Source organism: Balaenoptera borealis (genome assembly GCF_965194805.1).
Source record: "Balaenoptera borealis genome assembly, chromosome: 5".
NCBI lineage: Eukaryota > Metazoa > Chordata > Mammalia > Artiodactyla > Balaenopteridae > Balaenoptera > Balaenoptera borealis.
Window position 1 is genome coordinate 69020285 of NC_138862.1, and position 17760 is coordinate 69038044.

The window sequence follows — 17760 nt, forward strand, 5'->3', positions numbered from 1 at the left end:
TCCTGGTCTCTGAGCCTCAGTTTCTTTCTCAGACAACCAAGGGGCCAAACCAGGCGATCTCAGAGGTCGACTTCTGCTCTGTTGTCCCCTGACACTAGTCCTAGTCATGTCAGCATCTACTATTTTTCTCTTTTAGATTTAGCATTGTTATTTCTGCATCAGGCAGAGCGACTCACTGTTCGCTGCCTCTGCCTTGGGCTGGAGGCCAAATTTGGTGGCTGGCAGTGGGGCAGTCCCTTCTGCCTAGGCCTTCAGGAACCCAGAGAGGGACTGCAGAGGCCCCTGGCGGTTGGAAGTGGGAGGGACCAGCCTCAACTCAGCAGCAGGAAAGGGGCAGAGGAAGGAGTAGGGAAGGCACAACCCGATACATCAGCCCTAAGGATAATAGTCCTGTCCTTGGGGGGTGGGGAGGGGAACCCAAGCGCCAGCCTGGATTCCTATTCAGACCCTGGGCCCAGACATCCAGGAGGCCAAGGCTTAATACTGAGGTCCACCTCAGGGTCTGTGAGGAGTTGCTGAATCAGAACAACACTTGTGGGATGGGGTCAGCCCGAGGGGTCTGTAGCTGGTAGGGCCTGGGATCTGAGGGCCTGAAATTGGTCGGGCTGGTGAGAGCTGAAGTCTGTGACCAACCAACCATCTGCCACAAACGAGGAACCAGAACAGGCCCTGACACCACTGCTTTGTTCCCTCACTCTCCCATGGAGCAACCACCAAGGGGCATGTGCAAGACCAAAAACAGCCTCTGCTTCTCAGCGAACAGCCCTCAGGCAGCAGCTCCTGTGGGCTGTCGGCCAGATGTGAGAGGGAAGAGAGGTGGGGAGCAGAGGGTGGGTGCTGGAGCATGGCTGCCTGGGCAGAGGGAGGGCTTGGCGGGGGCCCAGGGACAACTGGTCTAGGTGAGCACGGGTGAGGGTGAGCCCTACCCCTCACTGAGTTTCCCTTGCCCATGTGTACAGGGGAGTAGGATCAGGTCCATTCCCTGGGGCAGGGGAGGGAGGCCAGCACTGTGACAGCCCACGGGGCCCTCACTGCAGTTCTGAACCCTTGTTATGAGTCATGGGCCCTTTGGGAATTGGATGAAAGCACGGGCTTTCTCCCCAGAAAAGGGCAAAAACTGCCATCATCTTACAGGTTTCACGTGAGCCCCGTCAGGGAGCCGGGTTGTGGGAATCACCCAATGCTTGGAGCAAATACCCTGGGCTGGAAGCCTGGCCCTGCTGCTCGCTGCAAAACGGCTCCCTGAGGAAGCACGGCAGGGTGAACGAAGCACCTCACGTACCGTAGGCGCTTAATGCACGCTGCTCTCGAAAGGTTCTCGCCAGTTTTTAACCCCAATAACCTGTAGGTACATGATTTCTTTTTGGGGTGATGAAAATGTTCTAAGATTAGATTATGATGATGGCTGCAAAAGTCTGTGAATATACTAAAAACTACTGAATTATACTTTGAATGGGTGAACTTGGTGGTAGTACTGGTTTGGGATTGAGTTCCCTTTCCTCCCCTCTGCTCTGTGACCCACAGCAGAGGGGTCAGACAGGTCCTCCTGAGGCCGTTATCAGGTATGCTGCTGAGGCTGAGGGTTGAGAAACAGCTCTGCCTTCAGGTTAAGAGCAAGAATTCTGAAGCTAGGTGACCTGGGTGGGAGCTCTGGCTCTGCCACTTACTAGCTGTGTGACCTTAGGCAAGTTACTTAACCTCTCTGTGCCTCAGTGTCATCTGTATAAAACAGTATCTTTGTCATAGGGTTGCTGTGAGGATTAAATGAGTAAATGTGAAGCCCTTAGCACAGTGTCTGGCACATGGTAAATACCATATAAACAATAGCTATGCTATTATTGTTGTTACTGCTATACTGAGGAGGTCGGCCTTGTTCACTGGTGTCTGGCACAAAGAGTGAGAGAGACTGAGGGGGAAGGAGGTCTCTGGAATGGCAGTGAGCTTGAGGGCCCCTGACTGTCCATCAGAGTAGCCAAGGACAGAGAGGGCTGGGGTGGCAGGTCCCCAGCCGTGTCCAGTCCCTCCCTGCCCAGTACCTCGGGGAAGTTGCAGTTGGGCCAGGGGCTGCCGCAGAAGCCCCGCTCGTCACCCAGGCTGTAGTTGCCGGCTGACTCCGCCACGTGGCACGCGTTGACCTGGCTGGCACTGATGTTGTGTTCGTCCGCCAGGCAGCCAAACAGGTCCTTGGAGTTGCACGTGAACTGGTGGGGGAGGAGAGGGTCAGCCTGTGGGGACCAGGCCAGGGTAGCCCACCTCCACAGGCAGCAGGTGCCCATCCCGCCTCGCCTCAGGTGCAGCCTGACACTGGCCGGGACAGGAGAGGAGCCTGGAAGAGGCCGAGGAATAGGCAAGATTTGCCCAGCTACCCAGGGCAGGGCTTGTAAACCTCCCCTGGGGCATACTTCCCTGAGTCTTTCTGGCTCCTCCAGCCTCGAGAGTGAGGACCAAAGGCTGTGTGAGAGGCTTTAGGAGCTAAATCTGATCCCAGACCCGAGGTGAGACCCAAATAAGAACTTCCAGGGCCTGGGGGAAAGTCTCCTCCCGGCCCATGCTTGTGAGGTACAGGGCTCCACTGGGTTTCACCCAATGGGCTGAGGAGGCGCTGGGGAGGTGGAGCCACCCACCATGTTGACGAAAGCCGACAGGAACACCAGGGTGATGGTGAACACGCCCACCAGGGTGCTGTTCATCTTGGACCGCACGATCTTCCTGGAGAGCCTCTGCAGCGGGGCCGGGAAGAGCTGTCGCGGGGCAGAGGGAGGACAGAGATGGAACAGAATTCAGTGGACTCCGCACACCGCCACAGAGGAGCTCGGTGGAGGCCCTCCCCACCTTTGTCTCTCGCCAACAGAACCACAGGGGCTTTCCTGACCTCCTCCCTGTGGGCGAGCCTCCAGCCTCGCACCATTGCACCCCTGCTTCCAGGCCAACCACAGCACAGATTCTGCAGCTGGCCAGGAGGGGGTCCACCTGGGGAGCTCACAGGTAAGAGAGGTAGGACGAAAGGAAAGATGCTACCTTCACCCCAACGGGGAAGCAGAGAAAAGAGCACATGTACCCGCTGGGTGAATGCTGGGCCGCTTGGAGTTACAGTCAGGGAGGGGCAGGAGGTGGGAGTGAAGGAGACATGGAGGTGCCCAGAACGTTTCCAGGGAGGGCCAGCAGGCTTCAGGGAAGAAGTAGGGAGCTGTGGGTCTGAGGGCTTGGAGAGAACCTGGGGTCTGGAGGAAAGGGATGGGCACGTGAGAAGGGGGCAGAGCAGCGTGTAAGCGGACAGTGGGGCCCCAGTCATGTGAATTAAGTGAGTTTTCTTCAGCAGGATTCCCATGGATCTGCCATTTCCCTCACCTAATCCTCCCTATATTTCCTTCAGCTAGACAAACTGTATGTCCATTCAAGACCCGCTGCGGTTTTGGTAATTAAATGATTGGGTCTACCAAATCTGATACACTTGGCCTTGGCCCCCATGTGCTCTTCATCTCCCAAGCAACCTAGACTAAAAAAGAAGTTGACAGACCCCAGAAAAGTGAAGTAGTGGATTCGTGCTTCCCCCATCCTACCTACCTTAATGCCTCCTGGTAAGGCTGATCTGCAAGCATGCCATGTGTCCTTTGGAAACGCCTAAGGGCAGACGAAGGTGGTGGAAAAAGCACTCGCCAGAGCCTGGAGGCCAGGGTTCTAGGCGTGGCTTTTCCTGTGTGACCCCTGAGCACACCTGCACATTCTGGCTGAGTGTGCCAGACTGCAAGGCTTCTCCACCCTATGATACAGAGCATTTCTGTAGCTGGTCACACAGACAGCTAAGTAGGCAAGGGGACACAGTGTGACCACGGTGTGACTGCTCATTCCCAGTGTGGAGAGGACTGGCTTGTGTGCTACGATGTTTAAGGCCAGCAAGTACCGGGCCCTTGGTCCAGTGTTCCTCAGCTGTGACCCAAACTCACTACATGCAGGGTGTCTACATGGGCCCATCAGGTTGCCCCCATGGGACTTTGGGAAACCAACACAAACATGCTGATGATTGTGCTGCTTGCTATGCTGTGAGTAATACAGTCTCTTGTCTCTGACCCAGGAGTCTCGTGACGTCTGCCAGTATCTATGAAAGAGCAACAAGCTAACTTACTAGCTTGTAATTAGGGTAAAACCAAATCTCAGACCCTTCATAGTTCTTGACACCAAGAAAGTGCCCTGCTTACCCCCTCAGTCTTTGGCTTTGGGCTGGGCATGCATGTAGGGAAGCAGTATATCTTTCCACCCCAAATCCTCCTCCACCCTTCCAACAAGGCCACTTCCTATTCAGCAGAGGGAAAGAAGGGACCACAGAGAAGGAATGCAGCAGTGGCAGAGGCCTGCAAGCCATTCAGGCTCCAGGCTGAGTGATGAAGACCTTGGACCTCCACGTCCCCAGCAAGGGTGCCTCTCAGATGTGTTCATGGATCATCAAGTCTGTGGCATTCTTCTGAAAAAACAGTTCCTTCTGGGGTAATAAAGGAGGCACTCTGACTGAACCCTCTAACATGGCAGAAGAAAAGACATGTGTGATTTGGAGAACATAAGCTTGGATTAAAATATTGCTTTAATAGACATAGAGATCAATGGAATAGAGTGAGAGTCCAGAAATAGACCCTTACCTTTATGACTGATTGATTTTGACAAGGTAGCCAAGAAAATTGAATGGGGAAAGAATAGTCTTTTCAACAAATGGTGCTAAGACAACTGTATCTCCACATGCAAAAGAATGAATTTGGAGCTTACCTCACACCATATACAAAAATTAACTTGAAATGGATCAGAAATCTAAATGTAGGAGCTAAAACTACAAAACTCTTAAAAGAAAATATATAAGTAAATCTTTGTGACTGGATTAGGCAATGGTTTCTTAGATATGACACCAAAAGCACAAGCAAAAAGGAAAAAAACGATAAGTTGGATTTCATCAAAATTTTGAAAATTTTTCCTTCAAATAACACCATCAAGAAAGTAAAAAAGGTGTTGGTGAGGATGTGGAGAAATTGGGACCTTTGTTTGTTGCTGGTAGTTATGTAAAATGATACAGTTGCTGTAGAAAACAGTATGACGATTCCTTAAAAAATTAAACATAGAATCATCATATGATCCAGCAATTCCATTTCTGAGTATATGCCCAATAGCAGCATTATTTTCAATAGCCAAAAGGTTAAAGCAACTCTACTGTCCAGCTATGGATGAATGGATAAACAAAATGTGGTATACATACACAATGGAATATTATTCAGCCTTGAAAAGGAATGAAATTCTGAAACACGCTACAGCATGGATGGCACCTTGAAGACATTATGAAAGAAGCCAGTCACAAAAGGACAAATACTATATGATTCCACTTTTTTGAGGTACGCAGAGTAGTCAAATTCATAGAGACAGAAAGCAGAATGGTGGTTGCCAGGGAAGAGGGCAGAATGGGAAGTTATTGTTTAATGAGTATAAAGCTTCAGTTTGGAAAGATAAAAAAGTCCTGGAGATGGATGGTGGTGATGGCTGCACAACAATATGAATGTCCTTAATGCCACTCTACTGTAAGCTTAAAAATAGTTAAAATAAAAAATTTATATTATGTATATTTTACCATAAATTAAAAATGATCATGAAAAGGAAAATGAAAAGACAACCCACAGAATGGGAGAAAATTGTTGTAAACCATATATCTAATAAGGGTCTTATAACCAGAATATACACAGAACTCTTACGACTCAACAAGAAAAGACAAATAACCCAATTAAAAAATGGACAAACAGGGAGTTCCCTGGTGGCCTAGTGGTTAGGATTCCAGGCTTTCACTGCTATGGCCTGGTCAGGGAACTGAGATCACACAAGCCACGAGGCGCGGCCAAAAACAAAACAAAACAAAAAAAGCCCACAAATACTATGAATAGACATTTCTCCAAAGAATCTACACAAATGGACAATAAGCACATGAAAAGATATTTGACATCAATAGTCATCAGGGAAATGCAAACCAAAAACAAAAGCAACCACTTCGCATCCACCAGGATGGCTATAATCAAAAAGTCAGATAATAACAAGTGCTAGTGAGGATGTAGAGAAATTGGAACCCTTGTACACTGCTGGTGGGAATGTAAAATAGTGCAGCGGCTTTGGAAAACAGCTTTGCAGTTCCTCAAAATGTGACCCAACAATTATACTCTTGGGTACATACCCAAGAGAACTGAAAACATAAGTCCATACAAAACCTTGTACACAAATGTTCATAGCAGCATTATTAATAACAGCCTGAAAGTGGAAACTACCCAAATATCCATCAACTGATGAAGGAATAAACAAAATGTGGTATATCTACACGATGGAATATTACTTGGCCATAAAAAGGAACAAAGCGCTGTCATATAGTACATCATGAAGGAACCTTGAAATACGCTAAGTGAAAGAAGCCAATCTCAAAAGGCCACATAGTGTATGATTCCATTTATACAAAATGTCCAGAACAGGCACATTCATAGAAACAGGAAGTAGATTTGAGGTTGCTAGAAGCTGTGGGGATAGTTGCAGAACTTTATGAATATAGTAAAAACTACTGAATTATAATTTTATAACCTTTATAAAGGTGAATTTGATGGTATGTGAATTATATCTCAATAAAGCACTTATTTAAAAAAAAATCCTGCTCAGCTTCTTACTGTGTGATCCTGGGGAAGTCATCAAGGGCTCTGAGTTTCCTTATTGGTAAACAGGGAATATCTACCTTCCAGGGTGGGAGATATTCCAGGGTGGTTATGAAATGATGCATTTGAAAGTGCTTTGAAAGCTGTTAAATTCAATAGAAAATTTACTTAATATTTGCATTTTAAAGAGCTATGTTGCCGATAAGAACAAAAGTCCTTGTTTCTCATTAAAGGAATTTTTGGTTTCACAGCTGTGGAAAGTGTTTTGGCACTAGCATGAGGATCTTACTCTGAAATGGTAAGACAGATGGCTTCTAATCTTTGCCTGCTTAAAATTTTGCCATTTCATCCCCCCATCCCCCGTGCTGCTTAAACCATTTCAGTCCTGATCACCCTATCCACCAATTGAATGGCTTCTTTCATCGCCAGTGTAATGACTGATTTAGACCACACTTATTAGAAGATGGTAAAGCCTTTATAGAAGGTGGTTGGGGAACAGTATATGCACACAGGCTTCCTGGTGAACCTGGGACCAGGAGCCCCATAGGGGCTACCCAGAGAAGAACTGCAGGCTATTAAACAAAATCCAACCTGGAATACTATAGCTCAGGGGTCCCCAACCCCCGGGGCTGTTAGGAACCGGGCCGCACAGCAGGTGGTGAGCGGCAGGCGGGCGAGTGAAGCTTCATCAGCCGCTCCCCATCGCTCGCATTACTGCCTGAGCCAGCCCCCCACCCCCATCCCGTCCGTGGAAAAATTGTTTTCCACGAAACCAGTCCCTGGTGCCAAAAAGGTTGGGGACCGCTGCTACAGCTCTAACATCTAATGAGTGATTACCTCAATGCATTGGCTTTTTACAAACCATTTTCCCTTGTCACCCTTTCAAAAGACCTGCTCTTGACTTAAAAGTCTCAGCAGGAACCCAGGAATTGCTGCCTTTTTGAAGTCTCCAGAAGATTTGACATCCTGCCCTGGCACTGCTTTATAGAGTATCTCATCTCCTGTAACAAAAAGTTCACCTGTATGTTGACCCCAAATCCCACCTTTACTAACCCCGGTGTGGACAATAAAATTCTTCACCTGGAGTAGAATCTCCTCGCAGGGCTGCTCTACAGCTGCATACAGATCCTGGAGAGCATTTTTCTGGAAGGATAATTGTGTCTGTGCAAACCAATTGCTCAATGCCTGTTCACCATCAGAGCTCAGAAAAAGAATCAATTAAAAAAAAAAGTTCCAACCCCAATATGATTAATTCAAATCAATTCAACTTGAAAAATGGGAATGGCGACACAATTAATAAACCATGACTAGGGTGAGGGACAGTTTTGATCCTGGCCTCTCAGAAAGTCTCCAGGCAAATCAATGACCTCCCTGGGGTCCTGACTCCCTGTCTGTCATGTGGGACCAGGGTATTGCAGGAATGAAAGAAGGTGATGAAATCGGACAGCAAAAAAATGTAAGAAAACAGACTTTCTGACAAGGAGCTAATAAATGAAGCAGTGGCTCCTACTTCAGAAAAATAGTTTTAAAGATATGAAAACTTCAGAACAAGACAGGCAGATGCTGACAGGTAGTAGACGCTGACTATTGCTCTTATCACCTGGCCTTTCAGCGGTCAACTGGACATATTAACAAAGGCAGTGTCCTGGAGGGGAAGGACTGTGGGCTCTGGAGTCAAGAACCCCAGCTATACCACTTCTTAGCTCTGGGACCTAGGGAAAGCTGTCTAACCGCTTGGAGCCTCATTTTCCTCATCTGCAAAGTGGATATAATAAAAGCCACCCTAAAGGTTTGGGAAACGCTGGTCAAGGTGGCATGGCTGGGCTCTGGACCCAAGATGGCTTGACTTAAAAGCCACGGGAGGAACCTAAGATCTCCTTCCTGAAAATGAAGCATTCTCCATCCCCAAACGAACATGTGCCTAACAGCAACACATCCTCTTCAAGTGGACAAAGTGTGACCCCGAGCCTCTGCAAAGGGGAGTGTGGGGATTCTGAAGTCGTCACAAGACAGAAGCCAGCTGGGAGGTGAGAGGTACCGGTTGAGGAGTAGGGCCCTGTTTTAGAAGCTGTGGACGGGAGTCAGGAGGGCGTGGTAGGAAGGAGAGCTGGCAAGGCGGGACTTGGCTAGCTTCAGGCTTCGGAGAGAGGAGAGGAGGCTTTTAGGTGACTGCACAGAGCAGACAAGGGCCTAGAGGAAGCCCTGGTCAGTTTCCAGGAGCTCAGACAATCAGGTCCAGGAGGTCGGTGGGAGGCAAGCCAAGAGGGTGCCAGCAGCCTGGAAGATGAAAGAGATTTAAACATACATACACACACACACACACACACACACACACACACACACACACACACACACACACACACACACACGCGGCCCTGTAGCTGAGTACTCCTTCTGGGCCTATCTGTACCCAACCCCCAAACAGCAGGAAAGCAGAGTTTGGCCTTCTGAGTGAGAACGTGCTAATGAGCCACAGGAGAGAAAGGGGGCCCAGTCAAGTTGGGGGACAGAAGGGAGCCACTCTCTTCCACCCACTTGGGCGGTGGCAGCAAAAGTGCTGGCAATGCCAGGGGCAGGCCTGGGCTGCCTCACAGGATGAGGGGGCAGAAGCCACAGGGGGACTGACGGAGCAGTCAGAGCTGGCCAAAGAGGGAAGGGGCTGCACTCAGAGACGCGAGTGAGCTCGCCATCCCTGGAGCTGACACGGCAGAGGCTGGCCCACCGCTTGCAGGGTTATGCAAAGGGGTTCCGGCCTCAGGAGGGTGTCTGGGCTGCCTCACTGTTCAGGCCCCTTCCAATGTGAGATTCTCTGAGTTTTTGGACCACATGTGACGGCAAGAAGGGATTTAGCATGGTTTTCTCTGTTGAAAGCATCTCTGGGGCCCAGATGAGCACCGATGCCAAGGGAAGGCAGGAGTGGTGCATGCAGATGTTCAGACTGGCCCTCTAAGACAGTTTCCCCAGAAGGACGCGCTCAGGGGATGATCCTTAGGACAAGGCATCCCAAAGACAGAGGGGCTCCAGAGGGCAGCTGATGCTGAGAAGCGAGACCAGGACTGGGGGACAAGATGAAGACCAAGGCACAAAATGACCCTCACTGAGAAATCTAGGTGTGTGTGTGTGACCTGGGCCAAGCTGTGTCAGGAAAAGATCATACAGGCCCAAGATGGAAAAAACAATCAGAGCCTTCGGTGAGCAGTACATTTCAGAAAAACAGAAACGACCCAGGAGTTGCTCCCTGACAGACAGCTAAGACGACTACGTTGACTAACTCAGACTACACTTTCTTCATGTTTCTCTCTTCAAAAAGGATAAAATATGGATGATTTAAGAAAGTAAGTCCAAGTTGTTTTGGGGAACTGGAAAAGTAAATGAAACAGAGAAAGAGACCATGTCTGACAGAACCGCTTGGCTTTGGATCTGCAGGAGCCCATAGCAGGCAGGTGTAATTTAGGAACTGCTGTATCTCGTCGGAAAGCCACTAGCCATGATTTCTGAGAAACTGTGGAAATCAGATGAAAAATGTCTGAGTTCTGGCAAATCTTTTCACAGGGAAAAACAGAAGGACACTGAAAATTCCAGTCCAGTCAGCTTCACGGCAGTACCTGAAAAGGTGATACCATCAACTTTCAGTCAGTCGGCCTGCAGGCAGTGTGACAGGGGAAGGGGGGCCAGGCCGCCCTGCTGCAGAGATGCCAAAAGGGAGACTTACCCCTTTCACATCTTACTATGCAGTTAATCCACAACACAAAGAGGAAAGAAGACTGATTATTAACTGGAAGAGGAGTGCATGCCACACACAATTGCTCAGGTCGGGGTCTACTTTCCAGAAAGTGGATAAATGCTGAGAAGATGGCTTCTCAGAGGCTGTGAGAGAAGCACACAGCTAGGAGCCCAAGAAAGGTATTAGTGTCTCTTCAACTGTTGGTCCAGATGAGCAGGTTTCAGGCTTGGTAAGTCACAGAGCACTTTTTTTTCTAAACAAACTCCTTACAGAAGCTCTATATCTGCAAGATGGAAGAAGCAGCTCCTCTGGTGGAAGGGTGTGGGGAGGTGGGCGGAATGGAGTCGGGGCAGGAAGGGAAGGGTTCCATCCACCGGCCTCCTGCTTAGAAAACTGAGGCCTCAGAGCCGTCAGAAAGATCACTGGGCTGGATGAAGGAATTGAGAACAAGATTATTGACTGTGACACTGATTACAAAATAGGTAGATTCAATAAAACACAAGGAGGCAGGAATGACTTTTATAAATAATCTCTAACAGTGGCAAAAAGAATTCACTAGACCAAGGAACTAACTTAAAATGGCCAGTGCAGGCGGGGCCCGTCCCCTCCCCTCCCCACCTCCTCCCCCACCAGCAGATACACATGCAAGTCAGGGAACACAAACCAAATGAAGTCCATGAAGCTCAGGTTCACCAAAGCAGCTTATAGAAAAGAGAGAAGCTCGGTTCCAGTTTAAAAATTGTAAACAACAGATAGCTTTGATTCTGATTTGAATAGCCTAATTAAGTGCCTCAGATGAACAAACAAAACAATGACTTTGCCTCAGTTTATGACTTAAGATTCTTTTTGAGTGTTCAGCAAAAGAATGTTTAAGAGGGCCTTTTAGCTATGGTATGCTGTTTTTAGGTTGTTTTATTGCGGTAAGATATATATAACATAAAATTTGCCAATTTAACCATTTTTAAGTGTACAATTCAGTGGCATGAATTACCTGCACAATGTTGTGAAACTATCACTGCTATTTATTTCCAAAACCCTTTCATCACTCCAAACAGAAGCTCTGTACCCAATAAGCAATAACTCTCCACTCCCCCTCCCCCAGCCCAGGCTATCCTATAGTCTACTTTTTGTCTCTATGAATTTGTCTAGAATAGATATTTCATAGAACTGGGATCATACAATATATGCCCTTTTGTGTCTGGCTTCTTTCACTTAGCATAATGTCTTCAAGGTTCATCCATGTTAGAGCATGTGTCAGAATCTCAGTCCTTTTTATGGTAGAACAATATGCCATTGTACAGACATAGCACTTTTGCTTATTCGTTCATCTGTTAATGCAGCGATCCCCAACCTTTTTGGCACCAGGGACCGGTTTCGTGGAAGACAATTCTTCCACGGCCGGGGTGGGGGGGGATTGTTCAGGAGTTAATGCAAGCGAGGGTTCAGGCGGTAATGCAAGCGATGGGGAGCCGCAGATGAAGCTTCGCTGTCTCACCCGCCACTCACCTCCTGCTGTGCGGCCGGGTTCCTAACAGGCCGAGGACCGGTGCAGGCCCGAGGCCCGGGGGGTGGGGACCCCTTTGTTAATGGATACCTGCGTTTTTTCCACCTTTTGGCTCTTGTGAATGTACGGCGTGCTTTTATAGCCATGAGAGGAAGAAAGTGGGACTGCCCACTGGGGGAAAAGCAGGCTGGGGGTGCCTGACAACGGCAAGACCAAAAGGCAAGAGGGACTGAACACAGAGCAGGAGGGAGGTCACAGCCTTGAGGAAGGAGCTGGTGGAGAGGCAGGGAGCCAGGATTAACCCCTACGATGCAGCGAAGGAACTGGCTGAGCACACTGCCCAACTTGCCGAGCGACCCCGGCCGGTCCTGCCCCTCTCTGGGCATCCACTTCTGCACCTGCTCAGGGGCACACTGCAGCACACCAGCTGCTTCTAAGGTCCTTCCAGTTCTGACGATCAGTCCACCAAGATCTTGACCATCAGGTGATCAAACAGTTTACAGCCTAATGAAGGACTCTATTTGGAGGATGGAGCGAGAAAGGGGACTTTGGAGATGACAAAGGTCCAATCCCCCAGGAAGGAGAACACGGTGCCCACCGCAGAGGGTGTAGGGAGTGCTGGCAGGGCCTGGGCCACCCAGGGGCTTGGCTCCAAGTGAGTGCCAGGGAGGAGCAGAGAAATGGTTATAGCAGAAGCTAGAAAGGGCTTGTCTCTGCTGGGACAGAGAGGTTTCTGGAACCAGGCTGGCCCCATCAGGGAATTCTTTTTTTTTTTTTTTTTTAATGTGGACCATTTTTTAAGTCTTTATTGAATTTTTGTCACAATATTGCTTCTGTTTTATGTTTTGGTTTTTTGGCCGTGAGGCACGTGGGATCTCAGCTCCTGGACCAGGGATCGAACCTGCACCATCCCCCGCCCCGCGCCTGCCCCTGCCCCTGCCCCCGCCCCCACGCCCGGCATTGGAAGGCAAAGTCCCACCACTGGACTGCCAGGGAAGGCCCATGGGAATTCTTAAACTAGTGGTGAAGGAACTGAGCAAGAGGCTTGGTGGGCAAGGCAAACAGGAACCTGAGTGATTTCTACAACAGACCCTAATGACCTGTGGTCAGGTCCCCTTGAAGGACACAGCTTGGATGGAGACACAGCATGCCTAAGAGGCGGCGTGTGAGAAGAACACAGAACAGGGTCTCACGCCCATGCTATTAGCTGTGTGGCCCTGCCTGAAACAATGAACCACTCTGGGTCTCCCTGTCATCTATATGATGGGCAGCTCAAAAGCCATAATCTCTATGGCCTCCCTCCAGGGCCATTTCCAGGGCACATTGGAACAGAGAAGGGGTGTCGAGAGCGATCCCTTTCACACTCATTCTTTCAGCAAATGTTTACTGACCACTGCTCTGTGCCAGGCATTGTGCTACGTGCCCTTCCTTTGGCCTACCTGATACCCAGGGGACAGAAGGAAGAGGCAGCAACAGTATCTTCTTGCAGAGATTTGCAAAGGCTAACTGAAACAGCCAGTACAAATAAGGCCCCTCAGACAAACTACGCCCCCTGCAGTCTGGCCTGCTGCGAATGCCAATCAAGAGTTGTGATCCAGCATCAGGCACCTGGATCCCAGGTGTGACTCTCCAGCCCCTGGGAGGGGCCCTATCAGTGGGCTGGGAAGGGAGGGAAGAAGGCGACTGGGGTTCAAATATAAGCTGGACTCACCTTCACGCAGGAGTAGATCACGGACACAAATACCACCAAGGTCAGCAGCAGGAAACAGGTCAGGTAGAAACTCAACATGAACACGGAGCTGGAAGGAGAGAGGAGGTGGGGAATCCTGGGGCTCTGAGAGGCCCTGCGAAGGGAGCAGAATTTGCTCCATTTCTCCTGCACCTCCTGCCCAGTCTTGGGTGCCTGGCCCCTGACTCACTGAGGAGGGATTACAGAGCCTTGTGAACCGATTCAGGACCTGCCTCCATAGAGGTCTGGCTCCTGCCCTTCCTCCCGGTCTCGTCACTTTCCTGGGGAAGCATAGCCCACACAGGAGCCAAATGAAGAACGGGGTGACACCTGCCCAATATTTTGCCTAATTCTTAGCTATCCATAGACTCACTTCATTTAGCCTGGAAGGACCCATTTTAAAAATCACCTGGTTGTTCCCTCTAGGTAGTCACTTATGGCCTGACAAGTAACTGTGAAGGCTGAACACTGGTTTGACAAATGGCCATCATTTATAGAAATGCATTTGTCAACAGCCCAACCAGCTACTCTGAGAAACAGCAGTGATGTGTCCCTTTGGAGGGCAGAGTCCCTAAACCCTGTCCCCTTCCTACTGCCAGGCCGCACAAGTCCTGTTCAGTTTCTGTTCCCCTATTCCCACCCAGCTCAACAACAGCTGTAAAAACTGCAAGGATCTCCTGCTGTCCCTCCGCACAGAGGCAGGTCACTGGGGAGCTCAATGTTCACAAAGGGCTAGTATCCTCGGGCGAAAGAACTGCAAGTGACTTTCCATCCGCAGCCTGCCGTGGCCCTCCTGGGGCAGGGGCTGGTCGAGGCACAGCACTCCCTTACCAACCACAGGAGGCCCCAGAAACTCCGTCTCCCTTTCAGGGAGTGAGACAGCCTGACATGACAGGTGTTGTCAGCAGGTTAAAGGCAAGTGGAGGACATAAGAAGGCAGGCGAATGCCTCTAGGGAGGCATCTTTGTTCCAGGCTCCCCCAGAAGCCAGCACTTAAGCTGCCTGAAACAAACAGAACAGGGGAGAGAACTCTCTTCAGAGGGAAAGAAAGACCTTTAAAGTAGCTTTTAAGGCTTCCCTGGGGAGAGGATGGCCAGAGAACGACCTCCATCCATGCCTTAGCAGCTCGGAGCTGTGGCCAGAGGAGGGAGTGAAGCCACGGTGGGCAGAGCAGGGATCTGGAATAACCCAGCCCCAAGCCACGCTACAGAAAGAGAGAAGCAGCAAAGAGGCAGGATTATGCACCCAAGTGAAGGAGACTCTCAGCTGCAATGGGATGGAAAGTCTAGGTTGCTTATTATACCTATAGCTCCATTTCAGTACAGAAAATGAGTCCTATGCCAGTAAAGACCCACAATCCCACCAGCTCTGCATGGTCTCAGTGCAGGGGGCAACGGACATTAACTGCATAACCAGGGTGCAGCTGGCTGCCAGTGTCTGGTTTTCACCTGTGGTATCCTGACAGGGTCATAGCAGACACAAACGCAAGGGCCATCTCTTCAACGATAAGTGCCATTAAAAATAAAAGGCATTGGGGGAGGGGTGAGATGTGACAGGGTGAGAGAGTGTCATGGACATATATACACTACCAAATGTAGAATGGATAGCTAGTGGGAAGCAGCCGCATAGCACAGGGAGATCAGCTCGGTGCTTTGTGGCCACCTAGAGGGGTGGGATGGGGAGGGTGGGAGGGAGGGAGATGCAGGAGGGAGGAGATATGGGAACGTGTGTATATGTGTAACTGATTCAATTTGTTATAAAGCAGAAACTAACACACCATTGTAAAGCAATTATACTTCAATAAAGATGTTTAAAAAAAAATAAAAATAAAAAATAAAAGGCATTGAGTAATAAGACATGCCGACGTCATGTACCTCCTGATATGATGCCCTGAGAAGGACACATCACTTCTGTGGGATTCTTGTGAAAAATACATAACCTCCATCTAATCATGAAAAAACATCAGACAAATCCAATTTGAGAGATTCTACACATTAATTAGCCAGTACTTATCAGAAGTGCCAAGGCCATGAGAGATAAGTAAAGGCCAAGGAAGCATCACAGATTGGAGGGGACTAAGGAGATACAGCAGCTAAATCCAATGTGGGGTCCAGGCCCAGCTCTTGGAACACAAAAAGGACATTTGGGGGAATGCTGATGAAACTAGAATACAGCCTACAGATTAGTTCATATATCATTGCAGTGTTATTTCCTGATTTTGATGACTCTACTGCAGTTATATAAGTTGTCAATAGCAGGGGAAACTGGAGGAAGGATGTACAGAAACTCTCTGTAGTACTTCTGTAACCTTTCTCTAAGTCTATAATTATTTCAAAATGAAAAACAGAAGGTGTTGGAGTGAGGGGAGTCTTCCAGATTAAGTTAGATTTATGAGACATAACCAAATGCATCCAGTGGATCTTGACTAGATCCTGGCTATGAATAAACTAAGAGTAGAAGACATTTAGGGGGACAATTTGGGAGATTTGAATATAGACTTGGTATTAGATGATTGTAGAGGAACTGGAGTTAGTTTTGTTTGGTACATAAAGCATTGTGGTTAAGAAGCAAAATGCCATTAAAACAGGTGTATATTGATGTGTTTAGGGGCAAAATGTCCTCGTGTCTAAAATTTACCTTAAAAAATCAGAAATGGGGCTTCCCTGGTGGCGCAGTGGTTGAGAATCTGCCTGCTAATGCAGGGGACACGGGTTCGAGCCCTGGTCTGGGAAGATCCCACATGCCACGGAGCAACTGGGCCCGTGAGCCACAATTACTGAGCCTGCGCGTCTGGAGCCTGTGCTCGGCAACGAGAGGCCACGATAGTGAGAGGCCCGCGCACCGCGATGAAGAGTGGCCCCCGCTCGCCGCAACTAGAGAAAGCCCTCGCACAGAAACGAAGACCCAACACAGCCAATAAATAAATAAAAAAAAAAAAAAAAAAAAAAAAATCAGAAATACACCTGAAACTAACACAACATTCTAAATCAACTATACGTCAATTAAAAAAATCAGAAAAAGATAGATAAAAAATTCTTGCAAAATATTAACAATTGTTCTGGGACTTCCCTGGTGGTGTAGTGGTTAAGAATCCACCTTCCAATGCAGAGGACACAGATTCAAGCCCTGGTCTGGGAAGATCCCACATGCCGCGGAGCAACTAAGCCCGTGCGCCACAACTACTGAGCCTGCACTCTAGAACCTGCGAGCCACAAATACTGAGCCCACGTGCCACAATTACTGAAGCCCGTGCGCCTGGAGCCCGTGCTCTGCAACAAGAGAAGCCACCACAATCAGAAGCCCGTGCACCGCAACAAAGAGTAGCCCCTGCTCGCCTCAACTAGAGAAAGCCCGCACGCAGCAACGAAGACCCAACACAGCCAAAAATAAATTAATTAATTAAAAAAAAGAACAATTGTTCTATCTAGGGGATGAGTGTTGATTATATTAATTACTTTACGTTTCTGTATGTTTGAAATATTGCATAATAAAAAGTAAAAAAATATGTGTATATATATATATATATGTGCATATATACATATATATACACACACACATACATACACGGAGCGGTTATCTTTCTCACTTAGCTGTGACCCTACTGTGAATGACTACTTAACAAACACTTCATGTCCAACAGCCCATTTCAGAGTGGTCCCCTTGGAAGCCACAGGCCTCTCTTAGTGACACAGCCAGTCCTCAGAAGATTTCAGGAACATCTCTTAGGGAAAAGTCTTCAGAATCTGAAATCCATTCTTTGAAATATCTGGAGTAGCATAAAACCCTTATTTTTTGAAGATACACTGTTTTTTTGCAAGAACCAAAGGTCACGCAGAAACCAGCTTGGTGAATACTTTGGGTGACTCAGTGGGCAACAGTGGTCTGCGTTAAAATGGGATGAGAGGATGAAGTGGAGAGAAGGGGTCTCCCGTGCGCTGGGCAGTGCCCAGACAGAAGTTTTCCACCTGCAATGAGCACATGGCCCACCCATCATGGGGGAGGCAGACTCTTGGCTTCCTGGTCTCCCTGAGGACAAGACTGTTAACTTTTCTTCCTGCCTGAGCAAATTCAGCTCAGTCTCCCACATCTGCTCTCCTACATGACCTCCCCTCCCACCCCTGGAACCCCTGCAGCCAGAGGAGGGAGC

The 17760-nt window shown here is 48.7% G+C and overlaps 1 protein-coding gene across 2 annotated transcripts in view; it reads right to left on the reverse strand.

Moving 5' to 3' along the window:
• ADCY5 (adenylate cyclase 5) overlaps window positions 1–17760 on the reverse strand; it is a 156361-nt gene that overhangs the window by 19220 nt on the left and 119381 nt on the right. The window contains exons 12-15 of one of the 2 annotated variants that reach the window (XM_082394853.1): window positions 13596–13683; window positions 3565–3621; window positions 2625–2741; window positions 2037–2201 (exon numbers count right to left, since the gene is read on the reverse strand). In XM_082394853.1, the coding sequence (XP_082250979.1) occupies window positions 2037–2201; window positions 2625–2741; window positions 3565–3621; window positions 13596–13683 (427 nt within the window). The remainder of the gene's footprint in view (window positions 1–2036; window positions 2202–2624; window positions 2742–3564; window positions 3622–13595; window positions 13684–17760) is intronic. The other variant, XM_082394854.1, reaches the window with a different exon arrangement.